The sequence below is a fragment of the Lepidothrix coronata genome, unplaced genomic scaffold (assembly GCF_001604755.1).
Source record: "Lepidothrix coronata isolate B3197 unplaced genomic scaffold, Lepidothrix_coronata-1.0 Scaffold100, whole genome shotgun sequence".
NCBI lineage: Eukaryota > Metazoa > Chordata > Aves > Passeriformes > Pipridae > Lepidothrix > Lepidothrix coronata.
Window position 1 is genome coordinate 247944 of NW_016690280.1, and position 14780 is coordinate 262723.

The 14780-nt window shown below is 43.5% G+C and overlaps 1 protein-coding gene across 3 annotated transcripts in view; it reads left to right on the forward strand.

Moving 5' to 3' along the window:
• The window catches only part of JAKMIP2 (janus kinase and microtubule interacting protein 2), a 45832-nt gene that overhangs the window by 13949 nt on the left and 17103 nt on the right, over nucleotides 1-14780 (forward strand). For all 3 annotated transcript variants that reach the window (XM_017822874.1, XM_017822872.1, XM_017822873.1), the window contains exons 2-8: nucleotides 6634-6899; nucleotides 7512-8009; nucleotides 9213-9422; nucleotides 10395-10493; nucleotides 11117-11263; nucleotides 12996-13136; nucleotides 13897-13953. In XM_017822874.1, coding sequence (XP_017678363.1) covers nucleotides 6771-6899; nucleotides 7512-8009; nucleotides 9213-9422; nucleotides 10395-10493; nucleotides 11117-11263; nucleotides 12996-13136; nucleotides 13897-13953 — 1281 coding nt within the window. In that variant the 5' untranslated portion in view covers nucleotides 6634-6770. The remainder of the gene's footprint in view (nucleotides 1-6633; nucleotides 6900-7511; nucleotides 8010-9212; nucleotides 9423-10394; nucleotides 10494-11116; nucleotides 11264-12995; nucleotides 13137-13896; nucleotides 13954-14780) is intronic.

Sequence of the window (14780 nt, forward strand, 5' to 3'; positions counted from 1 at the left end):
CCTGGGGGCACAAAGGCAGGCTCTGGGGCTCAAAGCCGGGCTCCTGGGGGCACAAAGGCAGGCTCTGGGGCTCAAAGCCGGGCTCCTGGGGGCACAAGGAACCACCGAGGCCATTGGGTGCTGCATGGCTCCCCATGCCCAGTGTTCTGGAGAGTTGATTAGAGAAGACAGTGAGGTGGATGGCTGAGAGAAGGACAGAAAACAAAGGTGCCTAGAGGAGCAGAGGTGTGTCTGTGCGGGCACGTGGACAGGTTCTTTCCTTTAGCCATGTGGGACGACTGCCACATTCCGAGTGTGAGCTTTCCTGTTTTGGAAAGGCTGAATGCCAGAGCCTGTGTCCTCACGGCTGGATGCCTTGGTGTACATGATGAGCAGTTAATGATCTGCCTGTCACCCCCATCCTCTCCTGTCCCCCATCCTAGACCAGCTCCCTCCGGGCGCTGAGGAGGAGGAGGAGCACATCAGGCTGTAAAGTGTCTGGGGCAGAGGGGTTGCTCGACCTGCTGTCTCTTCGCTTTTTACTTGAAACCGATTCCACATAAGAGTAAAAGCTTTTCTTGGAATGCCAAGGAATTCCCAAAATACAGCAGCAAGTCTTTTTGACAGATGAGAAAGAATCTGTAAGTCCCAGAAGTACTTTTTTTATTCTCATTTCTTTTGTTTTCTTCTGTACAAGTGGAAAGTTAGCTTTGTGCTGATAGATTAACCATGGGATTGGTTATATTCTTCCGTTCTGATTTTTGTCTTCTCTGAGATCATGTTTTACAGATTGTTTCTCTACTTTTTCTGAATAGCTGTAGGCAAGAGTGATGGAAATGCAACATAATTTATGTTTTTTTAATGACTTTGTGAGGCTGGTCCAGTTCTTTGCAGTTAGAAGTTGCCAGTGAAACCCTGTGCTGCCTGTGGACGTGACAATTTAAACATGAGGTCAAGATGGAGAGTAAAGCATGTCCTAGTCTCTCAGAGGATAGTGTGCCCAGGATTATTTCCCAGGGGTGAGAAAGAGCTCAGGACTACTGTTTTAAAGGCTTCTTTGAGCTGATGTGTGTTTGGACTGTTAGCTATGTTTTGGAATTCATAGACAACCTACCTAGTAACTACCAGGTGGGAAAGGCATAGTCTGCAGTTATGTCATTATATGTATGTCCTTGAATATAGGTCTGATAAAAGTGTATAACATAGTGTGTTTGCTGGGGCAAGAGCAAAATTTGCATTATGCATATTATTTTGTGGTGTGTGGCCTTGACCCTCTTTGCACCCACAATCAAGTTCTGTCCACCATGTATGGTCCACTGTGAACTTCCACATGAAGTTCATTTTGCCTGCACAGTTTGGGCATGCCATTTCAAGTGGATCTTGTACACAGTTTGTGGAAAAAGCAAACCAATGGTTCAGAAGACAAAACTGGTTGGCTAGATTCCTCTAATGCACTTTATTACAGTAAACAAGATAAAACAGATAAGAGTCTTACTAAAAATGGGGAAACTCCAACAGAGAGCTGTAAGAGACAAAGCCTCAGCTTTTTTCCTGACAAGGCACCAGGCAATTTCTGTAAATATGGGGTCGCCTGTCACTTGTGCAAACTGGGGCATATATGCCCATGGCTGTTTAATTGATACATGCTCACACCCCTTCATACTTGGCTGAACTTCCCCTGCAAAGGCAGTGTTGTTTCTCTTGTGCTGTTATTCCAGTGAAACTGGGAAGGCATTTTCTGCAACTTGTCTTGTTCCTGGCAGACCAAAACAGAGAAAGGAGCCAATTTTGAGCCTTCAACTCTCATGACAAAGTCCTTCCCTAAAAAGAGATTGCTTTGAAATAGCCTGACCCCAACATGACAGATTAATATTCAGTATAGTAGTGATTTTTACAGATTTAGAGGGGAAGGCTAAACTCCAGCCCTCCCCAAACTTTCGGATATCTTTTGTGGGGTTGTTTCATTGTGAATCCTTTCAGATAAGGGGGTATGACTGACCTTGTCCTGATGTGAACAGGCAAGCATATGTTTGAACTCACTGCAACAACAGCTTCAGGGGACAAGCCCTCTTGAGAAATGTGTTATCAGCTGATTCCTGCCCCTACTAATCCATCTTGGTTGGCTTCAGCACCTCAGAGGCTGAAGGCTGTTCAGCCTAAGGTCATGCTGACATTTTAGTGCGAGCTTGGAGGAGGCAGCCTGCAGCATATTCAGGTCCTGCTCAGACTTGCAGTAGCAGAGGCAAGTCCGAGGTCTGACTGTGGCTGTGACCATGAGGGCCCGACTGAGGAGGATTTGGGTTCTCTTGGCCAAAGACAGCAGAGTTCAGCTCTCAGCAGCCATCTCAGAGCCACCTCTTCCTGTGCCAAGAGTTCAGATTGACCTTCCATGTGCTGGCAGGGCACATCTGTGTCTTGTCTTAAGCAATTGCTTAATTGCTTAACCCTGAAAGGCATGCCTGGCTTAAAAAGAACTTTGAAATGGAGCAGTCATTCCCAGGGCCTCATCAGCAGGATACATGCTGAGAGAGAGAGAAAAAAGAGTGTTCAAAGCGAACTTCATTCCACTGCTTTTTCACCTTCAGCCTGAAATTGTGTTTCAGGGTTGTAATCAATAGAGAAATGACTGATAGGGGAGGGCTTGGGCTGTTCTTCATATTCTTTACTTCTGAGATGTGGGTGTAACCAGTGGAGGCTTTGTGTCTCCCTGCAGAGACCTGCACACTTCATACTCAAGGAACTAGACATCTGTGACCATTTTCCTGCTCTGGACAGTATCATGCAGCAACAATTTTGCAGAGAATAAAAGCGTGAGAGCTACTGATGAAAATGATTGAGTGATCCCCAGTCCCTGAAGCAGAGGCACAGGGCTTTGTAATGCTTTGGCATCTCCACCTACCTCATGGCCCAGAATACTCTGATTCAAGAGGGTAGAGGCTGTGGTGGTGAAGTGCTCATTTCTTCTTTCCCAGGTGTTTCCATCCCAAGGTGTCTCTTGTAAAGACAGAGAAAGGTATGTTTCTGTATTATGCAAAGCCTGTTTTGGTAAACAAATGTGTTTATTGGTTTGGAGAAAACAAAACAACAAATGACTATAGGAGAAAGGGAGAGAAATGGATTAGGTAGGTAGAGGTCAGCTGTGTTATACACAGATTATAATTGGGAGCAACATTCAGAACAGATTCCTTTGCCACTTCATATAAAGGATAATGCTGTTATCGAGGAGCACATGTAGTTGTTTTCCTCTGTACTCTCCTAAGGTATTACTAAACCCAAATATCAACAAGAAGGTAACCTGCAATGCCATGGAAAAGAAAGAACTAGAGCAAACAGCAAATAAAGGGAAAAAGAATTTAAAAAGGAAAGGATGGAAGCCACAATAAAAGAAATAGCAATGGGTGAGATTTGTAGGAAGGAAGGAAAACAAAAGAATAAAGAAACTGTATAGGAAGAAGCTTCCAGTGTAATTGCTCATCCAGTTATACTTGTGTTTTTACATTCAACCTTAAAGATTATGGAGTGTTTTCCTTGAGGCATATATGCTTTTATGGCTTGTTCTGCCATGGGAAGCAACACACTGTTATCTGCACACTCAGTGTTTGTCATGCTGAGAGGCTAATATTTGTTTGAGACCTCTGGGAGCGTGAATACAAATAAACTTCTACCTATATCATGCAGCTAAGCTTGAATTGATCCTAAAACAAGCCCCAACAGAAGTCAACCCCCCAAAACAACTAACAAACAAACCTTGAGACTCAAATATGCCTTTTTGTACTGCTGTAGCAGTTTAAGTTCCAGTGTAGCTATGAGCTCTTACTGATAAATACTCCACAGCCTATAGCAATGTGCTATTACTTCTCATGAGAAGTGTGGCAAATTCTCCAGTGAATTAACTAGATTTTAACTCAATATGCATCTCAGAAGATGCAGTCCCCCATAGCTTGCTGTGAAGTCTGGTTCTCCAGCCTGATGTCCAGATCAAGAGATACAGTAGGAATAGGCTCTTCCAAACCAAGCAGTTTTCCTTTCAGTGGAAGCCAAGGTGGGGAAGTGACAATGTGGCCTGTGGCTGTTATACTTCCTGTGGAGTCATTCCCTTACTAGATAATTCCTGAACAGACCTGCAGCCAGTCCCATGAGCTGGGACTTCTTGAAATTAATTGCCATTAGTACCTGAAGTGCTTTGTTCAGCCCTGCTAAACCCAGCTCAGACTCTCATCTGTTACATGATGTGGGGTGGTGGATGTGTTGTAACTGAAGGACTTGCCATCCAGTATCCTCCAAGGTGTGCAGCAGCTTCAGAGGTGTTTAGGTCCTCCTTGCTGTTGCAGCAAGAGTCAGAGGGTTACCTGCATCTAGTTTCATTTTAAGGAGCTATCAGAGATTTGAGGAGGTCAGTACTGCTCTTGGGCTTATTCCTGTTTCCAAGCTCTGTTTAATTTGGGCTAATTGAAAGGTTTTCTTTGTCTCTCATACACAGTTCAGAAAAGGCAGAGGGCAGTCTGCACTGATTTCAGCAGGAATAAGGTTGTGGCCTCTTAGGGATGCACTGTTTACACTGACTGCTGAAGAGCAGTTGTACATTCATCAGTCATTCTGCCATCCTTGACATCTGCTTTGTCCTTATGCCATAGAGATTTTGTTTTCATTCACCAGGAAAGTTGCACACAGCACTGCACTTCTGGTGACATTATGCCCAGCTTTATCACATTCATTCTTTGCAGGCCAGGTAGACAGTGCATATCCACACGTGTCATTCCCTTTCAGATGGTTCTGGTGCTTCCTGTTTTCTTAGTATTTCGCGTTTCAAAAGATCAGGATGGTGGCTTCAGTTATTAAGTGATGCCCTTTGCTTTTCAGAGCAAATCTTTGTGTTTTGACCAAACATCAGTTGTATCAAATGGCAAACTGCACACAAAATAGCAGAACTCCTGGAGTTGTTACTGTTGGCAGCCTGGCTGTGAGAGCAGGCTTTTGCTGGAGGAGCCTGCAGGATAATATTAAACCTGACAGTGCTAGTGAAAGCAATGAACTGTGTAGGCTTGCAGTGAGGAAGGAAGGGGGCTCATAAGCAAAAAAAAACCCCCACTTTCAGATTCTAAACCATGGAGTTGCTGGTGTTTTGTCACAGGATAATGAGAGTAATTTCATGCTTTGTGTCCCATTTTTCCTTTCACAGGAGTAGAAAATATTCTGCTTTCTCTGTTTGCCCTTTGCTACTTTCCTTGAAGCCTTGTCTGCTCAGCTCAAGATCAGTAGCTCAGCAGTCCTGGGGTCCCACAAATTTCTATGCTCTCAGCATATCACTGCTGCCTCTAGAATGGCTGTGCATACTAAATACCAAACCTCTGGTTTAAGTCTGCAGAGGAAAAAATAAAAATGCCTGTTTGATTAGCTGTTAAGGATTAAATTACCCTTTAGTAGAAGACTGAGAATATGTTTTTTGACCCTCATTATGGATTCTCCCTTTAATATGTTCTTTCTCCAGCTCATTTGTACTGCCATTTGACGTGGGCTTTTTTGCTGCCATTCATTCTGTGCTGTCCAGAGGCACCCCAGCATTCCATCTGTAGGCTGGGCACCTCTATTTATCTCTTTATTCTTTCAGGACTAAGCATCCAAGGTGGCTCATTCTGGAAAGAAAACAGTTCATAAAAGACCAATGTTTAGCTGTATACAAAGCAATGCCAAGATTTCAGAGGTGGTGTAACTGGGAGCAGCATAGGAAGCCCTGAGTGATGGAGGACTGTTTTCAGGATAGCAGGATCAGTATGGATGTGTCATTTCTGCATGTTTCATGGATGTGGTAGGAAAGTCAGAATGACCATGTGAACGTGAACATGGCACCATGGCAAAAAAACCACCACCGCCTCCCCCCCACTGAAAAACCCTGAACAACAGGTATATGAGACAAAGGGGCACTCGTGTTCTCAGTGATATGGAAAACCCCCTTGGCTTCCTGATCTGTATATCATGCTGATGTGCTTGGATTTAAGCTTATTGCATCACCTTGGCTTAGGACAGAATTTTCCCAATAAAATTCAGTTGACAGAAACCATTGGTAGAATTTTTTTTACAATCCCTTGGAAATGGTGAAGGGATCAATTTTCAATCTGAACAGGCTTTTGTACATCATTAGTTCTCTGCTTCTACAGAGACCCAGAATGCTGATGAGGACCAGCACTTGCCCTTTCCTCCTGTGGCAGATGGTAGGAGTGCTGTGAAAAGTCTTTGAGTTTGACACAAGATCTTTCAGGGGATTGAGGGCTGGGAAGGGGAAGAGAATGATATGGTTGGTAGATCCTTGAGAGTGAGGTGTCTGCTTTGTGGTTACCTCAGACTGCAAGGATTGGATTAGATAACCTGTCCATTCTAGTCCTGTGCCTTCAACAGCACTAATCCTTACAGTAAAAGAACTCCTGTCTTCAGTGCACGGTGCCCCTTTCTGAGAGCTGAAAAAGGACATACATGCAATCCCCACGAGTGGGCCAGGCTGGTGGACAGAAGCATGATTGTGCTGGGGTGTCCCTTGCAGGTTTTCAGACAAAGATTGCAGTGTTTGGAGATGGGAGCTTTCTATTGTGATCTGTAACCATGTGAGCTGTCCTGCTGCAGTGTCCACTGACAAAAAATTGTATGTCTTACTTTTTGCAGGGCTTCCAAAGCAGCTGAGTCCAGGACCTTAAGGAATGTCACACAGTGGTTGCTGAACTAACTGGCACTGAAAGGACCAGAAAAAGATGGCAGTCTGTATTTGAAATAAACACGTGGACTCTCGCAGATAAGAAACCATGTCAAAAAAAGGACGTAGCAAGGGCGAAAAGCCTGAGGCACTGATTGTTGCCCTACAGGCTGCCAATGAGGAACTCAGGACCAAGCTAACAGACATTCAAATTGAGCTGCATCAGGAGAAATCTAAGGTGAGTGAGGATTTGGTTTTAAATAGCAATGTCTGTGCTGAGGAAGAGAAACACATGGAAAAAGTGGCATCACAGAATTCAACAGATGCCACACAGCTCTCTCCTAGAACAGTGGTCTGATTCTTTCCCAGCTTGCAGCATTTGCTGTGGATGTCCTGTGGCTCCCTTGGAAAAGACTCCTTTTTACTGAGCTACAAGTTTAAGAAGCCTCTGGCCCTCAAATGGAGCAGTACATTCATGAAAGTTGTAGGAACCTTGCTATTCCTGAGCCCTCCAGTTTTCTGGTGAATTTGACTGATGTTGACTGCTGGATTAGAAAGGGTTTTAAACAAATGCACACACATACACAGAGTCTTATTTCCTAAGGAAATACTGAAAGTACTTGTAGTGTCACTGTGGGAGGCAGGACACCTGGAGAAGACAGGGTTGTTTTGTTTGAGTAAAGGCAGTGTAACTTAGGTGAGTGCCTCAGGAGCTGGCCCATGTTTTTTTGCAGGAGGGTGGAGGATTATCTGGGGTCTGCAGCAGGGTGTTGGCGTGGATATGTCTGGGTGGGCTTGTTTTGACAACGTTACGTTGGCAGCAGGTGACTTTCATTGTATCTCGATGCAGGTTGCTAAACTCGAAAGAGAGAAGACCCAAGAAACGAAGCGTATCCGCGAGGTGGAGCAGCGCAAGCAGACCGTGCAGATCACGGAGCTGAAAGCCAAGCTCCATGAGGAGAAAATGAAGGAGTTGCAGGCTGTGAGGGAGAACCTCATCAAGCAGCATGAGCAGGAGATGACGCGGATGGTGAAGGTCCGGGACAGCGAGATCCAGCGGCTCAAGTCCGCGCTGTGCGCGCTGCGGGATGGGAGCAGCGACAAAGTACGGACAGCGCTGACCATCGAGGCTCGCGAGGAGGCCAGAAAACAGTTCGACTCTGAGCGCCTTAAGCTTCTGCAGGAAATCACTGAACTGAAGTCTGCCAAAAAGCAGGTAGATGAGGCCCTTAACAACATGATCCAGGCCGATAAGATCAAGGCGGGGGATCTTCGGAGCGAGCACCAGTCCCACCAGGAAGCCATTTCCAAGATCAAATGGGAGAGTGAAAGGGATATCCGACGCCTGGTCAGTAATCAAAACAGTTTGTGTGTTCTCTTATGCTGCCCTGAGTTTGCCTTCTGTGTATCTTAGCTTTTTGTGCATAACAGAACTCTGCAATGCACCTCACTTTGGAAAAAGTGTTACAAACTTCTCACTGTCATTTCTCAGGAAGAGATAGATCATGGTGAGTCAGCTAGAGCACTGTGATGGCAGCTAATAACTTAAAGCAGGAGAGGGGTTGGCCTAGTCCGTAAGGAGCTGGCTTCCTGAGATGTTAATACCTGCGTGGTGAAAAGGGTTAGATAAAGAGCGTTTGCATCTGCACTTGCAGTTTGTTGGTTTCTCCAGCCCATGTTATGGTACCTTGAACATGTTAAACCATGGCAGGAGGGGAGACACTTTTTGATTTGGCCTTGGCATAGCCTTCAGTAATTACTGGGGAAAATGAACCAGAAGAGGCCCACACCAGCAGTGGTGCAGGTTGCCTTGTTTCCCTGTGCCGTGGTCTAGGAATGGTACTCCCCAGTTTAGTGCTCCCACTGAGACTCTCCAAACCACACTGGCACTTGCTTGTTCTGCCTCACCCTAAGGACAAACTACTCTTCTTTTTTTCTCATCTGAAATTGAGGAGCTGTTTTCAGTTTTTTAGTATAAAAAAGAACTGCAGTGAATTTCAGGATGAAACAAAGCAATTTAGTAAAATCAACTCATGTTCTACATATGTATTATATGGTTTTATCTTTAGCAACTGATGAAAGGCTTTTTGAAGGCTATTTACTTGCATAAGAACCTTGAACATGTCCAGAATTGCTTTTCTCAGACTTACACAATGGTTTCCAATGGCACTGTATTGCTGTCAGAGTGGAGGAAGTTGTATCAGAGTGACATCTAGTTAATGGAGACCATCACCTAACCCTACTCTTTGAAAAATGCTATGGGGAGGATTTTGGCAAGCCTAGAAAGCTGCAAGACTAGAAAGGATCTTTGGCAGCTTCAGGCAAAATTTAACATAGATATAAGTTTTGTTTTCAGGCAATGATTCATATCACTCCTAGATAATAGTACTTTTATTTTGCCAGAGTGATTTGCAGAAACTGGTGCAGTTTGGTAGAGCAGTTTTGAGGGGTGAACAGTGCTCTTAAGTAAATCATATACTACAAGATTGGAGAAGGCTGAAATGCTGTTGCCTTCACACAGTAATATTGTTCTGGTGTTTCTCTCATTCAGATGGATGAGATCAAGGCTAAAGACAGGATCATATTTTCCTTGGAGAAAGAACTGGAGACACAGACAGGCTACGTGCAGAAGCTGCAGCTGCAGAAGGAAGCTCTGGATGAGCAGCTCTTCTTGGTGAAGGAGGCAGAGTGTAACATGAGCAGTCCCAAGAGAGAGATCCCGGGAAGGGCTGGAGATGGCTCGGAGCACTGCAGCAGCCCTGTATGCAGGTTTTACTGGTCCCTGAAAAACAGGAGCATGGATGTGTTTTGCTTGCTGAAATAGCTTCTCAGGCCCTGGAAAACATTTTGTTTTATTCACTACAGAAAAATTATGTCTGTAGAGTCTTCAGAGAGAATGCTGGTTGGGCAAAACTTTGTTTCCTCGGTTGTTCTATTTACAAATATAAAACACCTTAAGTAATTAGTGCCCCTTTGAAAGAATCATTTGATGGCCATAACTACCTTGATAACATACATCCTCAAAACCAGATAAAATTAGGAGGATGGGCTGGGAGGGGCAGGGGCTGGAGAATCCATGAGACTCTTAGGAGATCCTCCTTTTTGTCTGTCTTAGTCTTCCCACAGGTGTCATTCACAAAGCATGCAACTCACCTGTTGTGTGACTAACCCGAAGATGTTTACACAAGGAATGTATATAGAAACTCACCCATTGTGTGTCTAACCTAAAGATGTTTACACAACAAATGTATATATAAACCCACCCATTGTGTGACTAAACTGAAGGTGTTTACACAACTAAAGTATATGTGAGAGCATATTTACACATACACAAATGAGGAATAAGAAAGTAAATGCAATTGATACTGAAAGGGTTGTCCTTACCTTTTCACCTGATGTAGTGGCTCAGCAAATAGAAGCAATCTCTAGGAAAAGGCAATAAAAATTGGAATGTTTTAGCTTTTTTCTACCCATCCTGAAAAATTATCATCTGGTTGGTTTTCTTTACTTTTTTCAAACAGCTTAACGTTTTCAAATAAAGTATTCCCCAAACCAGACACTTCCTTCCAAAAATTCATGTATTTTTGCCGGCATGTTCGGTATTGTAAAAGTCCCTAAAGATAACTTGTTGGTGATGGCAGCTGAGGTTGGCTGGTGTGTGTGTTCTTTGAGGATTCTCTTCCCAAGCATGTATGTTGAGGAGGATCAGTGACTGTGACGTTGTTGCCCACAGGACCTGCGCAGGAACCAGAAGAGGATAGCGGAGCTGAACGCCACAATCCGCAAGCTGGAGGACAGGAACACGTTGCTCGTTGATGAACGAAATGAACTGGTGTGTGAGCTTTGCTCTGGCAGAGAGAGGAGGTAGAGAGCCGTAAGGAAAGGCAGAGAGGGGAGGCTGAGAAGGATTTTTTTTATCCTAGTGTTAAATAGTAATTTCACTGAAGTTATGTGAGTACAAAATCACAATGGAAGTTGAGGCACTGAGGCTTTATAGGATTCCACATGAATGCTTCTGTTTCCTCCTTGACTTTTGAGTTAACAGCAGTGTGTGGTGAGACTTGTAAATGAAATAGGTCTATAGTGTCTCTCCAGTAATTGACCAGGCTGAGAATATTAAAGTACTGGGTCTAGGGAGTATGGACAACAGAGAATTGATATCTTTGTCTGATTTTCTCCTCTGGTGATACCTGTGTGTTGAATCACACTGGGTTTTTGACCTGTTCACATTCCTACTTCTGCGATTAAGGATGAGTGTGATAAGTTCAACTCTTGTTGGTTTTTTTTATTCCTGCGCTATAATTCTTAATGCACTCCTTTCATGTCAGTTTAGCTGGCTTGGATCTCCTCAATGTTCTTGATGTCAAAATTGCAAAATAGTGTCTTATCAAGATTGCAAATTACAAGTGTGTTCATGTCTCTCATGACAATTATTTATTACTATTATCAATCCAGTTGAAACGTGTCCGAGAAGCTGAGAAACAATGTAAACCTCTTCTGGAAAAGAACAAGTGCCTCACGAAGAGAAATGATGAACTTATGCAGTCTTTGCAGCGCATGGAAGATAAACTCAAAGCAGTCACTAAAGAAAATATAGAAATGGTTGGTACTGAAGAGCAAAATGGATGATCTATGTCTGTTTTGGTGGCCAAATCTTCATAGTGTATGCATGTATATATACACAGAGAGTATCTGTTGTATATGGAGTGTAATACTATTGCTAATATACAGCTGTGGTTAGGTCTGTGTTATTATAGACTTACATACTATAACTCTGTGTATTATGCATAGATGGGCAATATATTTAGGTGAATGCATAATCACAGTCTTTAATTCTATCCCCAAATTTAGAATATTAAGTTTCAATTGCTTAAAAAAAAAGAAGAAAAAACAAAAGTTGCATTATTGAGGCATGTCCTACTGTTCTATTTTGCACCTGGAACTCAAAAAGGAAGCTGTTAAGAGTGTTGTTTTCAGCCAGCATAATGTTCATCTTGCATGTATATGTTCTTGTTAGAGCTGATGATGCAAACTTAAGTTCTAGTGTGGCACTGAGCACATACTGCTTTCCATAAAACATATACATGATAGATGGATATGGGAAAGGGAGAATGGTGGTGTTTAAATTTGTCTAGGGCTATAAATTTCACATATAGGGGCTATATGAAGCGGGCTCAAAGCATTTATGTCTGCATATCCTTCAAGGGGGATTGCCCTGAGTATCAGTCAGCATCCAGGGTCCTACACATGCACTGATGTTGCTTTAGCATTAATAAACAGGGAGATGGATGTTCTGGGTTGCCACATATAAGCTTCCCCTGCCAAGTGTGTCTGTGGGCCTTGTCCCTGGCTTGCAGCAGCCACTGTCCCGAGCAGGCTGAGTGCCCTGCAGTGGGAGCAGCTTTCCTGGTGATTAGGCTGAGATGATCAGATTCACTTTCTTGTCTCATAGAAAAAAGACTTGAGTGTTACAAGGTTAATCCACTTTAAGACTGCAATTCACCCATGCCCAGAAGACAGATAAACTTATTGCAGGAGTCATGGGTCAGAGTTATTCTTCCACAGCAGTGGTAGTGCAGATCACAGTGCCCTGGGTTCTCTCAGAGCAGAGAAGGGACTGGGGAATCTGCATGCATTAGGCATCAGTGGGCAGCACTGCTGGTGCATATCTGCACACACAGCATATATGTTCTAACTCAGCTCCCTGACATCTGCTCTTCATGCTATGGATGCCCAAATCATGAACCTTAGTGAGCTGTCGGTGGCTACAGTAATTCTCACAGGCTGTAGCCATCTCTTTTCCCACACATGCTCAGGAGCAGGCAGGATATGGACTTGTAGTTAAAATAGATCTGTTACTACCACTTTTTGCCTTCCCTCCTGCTCTGACTGGATGCATGTCCTTCACATGAGTAAAGCATGTCCGTTTCCTCACTGTGTATGGTCATACACTGAGCATCAGTAAGCACATGGGTCATGGGAGTAGATGCTATTTGCATACCCACTGGACAGGTTCAACTCTATTTGCCACATCTGGGGGCATCTTGATGCGTGACCAGGGAAGAACTGCAGTATGTGACCTTTAAGGGCTGCTGCAGAAGCTGTATTGACACACCGTAACTAAACAGATAAAGATTTGTTGTTCTGGTTGAAGAACTCAGCCTTGCTGTGCTGCTTTATTGTTAAAAGGCACTGATGGGTATTAATAAAAATGGTTTAGCTGAAGCATATTCAAAGGGCTGTACAGCTTAAATGAGAGGTAACGTCTAATTTTTAACTAAAAGATGGTCTTTTAGGTGCTGGAGCTTATTTTATCTGTTTCTTCTTACCACAGAGAGAAAAAATAACATCACATCCCCCTCTAAAGAAGTTAAGATCTCTCAATGACCTGGATCAGGCCAATGAGGAACAAGAAACTGAATTCTTAAAGCTTCAGGTCATAGAACAGCAGAACATAATCGATGAGTTAACAAGGGTATGTCCAGAGCACTGGGAAATTAGGAATGATTGCTGTGTACTGTCCACTACTGGTGGTATTTCTTCTTCTAACCAGAGGTCTGAGAGTTAATGCCTTGCTTACTTTTAACATCTGCAGGTGTTTAGATGTAGGTGTGCATGTGTGCAGTTTAACTGAATTTCTAGTGCAGCATCAGCCTCTACAGCTCAAAGCATAACACTGTGTGTGAATTGAGCTCCAGAAAGGAATGCAGACTAAGAACTGTGGAGCTTGGGAAGGTACCTACATGTTCACAAGGCATGTTCTTTCATTTAATGCTGACAATTTGTTTGTCAGCTGATTTTGCATTATAATATTGAGGAGAAGGAGAAGGACTCCAAAACAGGCTGTTGTCTCTTCTGAGACATCACTGCCAGGAGTGGTGAGATCAACACTCCCATCATTTAATGACTTTGAGATAGAGGCAGCATCTCCTTGGCAGGGAAGGCAGACAGAGGTCCAAACCAGTCCCGTGCACGAGGTCTCCCAGGGATTTTGGAGGGCAATCCCTCAGTGCCTGTTGTTTGACAGCTGCTCAAGGCAACTGCACAAGGGCTTTCTTCAGGTGATTTTCAGCTGACACACATTCAGATTTGGATATGAATCCTCCCTTCCACCTGGAATCAGACTCCTGTTTGAATGTATGCAGAGAGCCACTGGAAGTTCTGATTTATTTCCTCTGTAGGTTTGGCCTTCTGCAAAGAAGAAGAGAGAGTAATTTTTTAATCTTATTTTCCAGGACAGGGAGAAACTCATTCGTCGCAGGAAGCATAAAAGGAGCTCAAAACCAATTAAGGTAAGAAGAAAAATTGTTTTCAGTTTACAAAATGCTAGTAGGCTGCGTAGGAAAACACACTTTAGCAATCAGATTACAGAGAGCTTTGTGGATTATAACAATCTGCTTTAACAATCAGGTTTATAAACACCTTAGTTACTTTGGGAGAGCTTTTTAAATCCACTCTGAAATTCGTTTAAGGGTGTGCAGCTATTTTACTTTCAGCAAAACGGGGCTTCCCACCTCCCCCTGAAATAGCAATAATCGTCCTTCCATCTGGTTTCTATAAATATTGGTCTCAAGGTCTGTTAGTCTGAGAGTTATTTACATTTCAAGAGACCTTCCCACTGTTTTCTGGGATCTATTTTTCACAGCACATATGGTTTAAAGCAAAATCCTTGTGCATCTCTACTCTTCAAGTAGAAGTTCCTGCCTGAGAAATTGAGTGTGGTTCCCTCCTGCTCGGTTCCACAGGCCTTTGTATCAACCTGAATTGGGTTAAATCCAAAACTGGAATAATTTACAACAATTTTAGAGCTGAGTAGTCAGTAGTGGTTCAAATAGCTCCTTTATCAGCTAGATGTGAAGAATGATTTTGCAACACTCATGTCCCACCTCCAAACAGCAAAAATACTGGTTGCTTGCTTGCTCTTGGTCCTCCAAGGACATCCCTTAGTGCATCAGCATGTTCTATGAAAGTAATGCAACACTGTCCTACACACAGGGAGTTTCAGACCAGTAAATCCTAGAGGTGCCATCACATTGTTTCTATATGGATTGTGAAGCAATACACAGTAGACACAAGTGGGAGACAAGGACTGAAAAGTGTTTTCATCAGTAAACTTTAT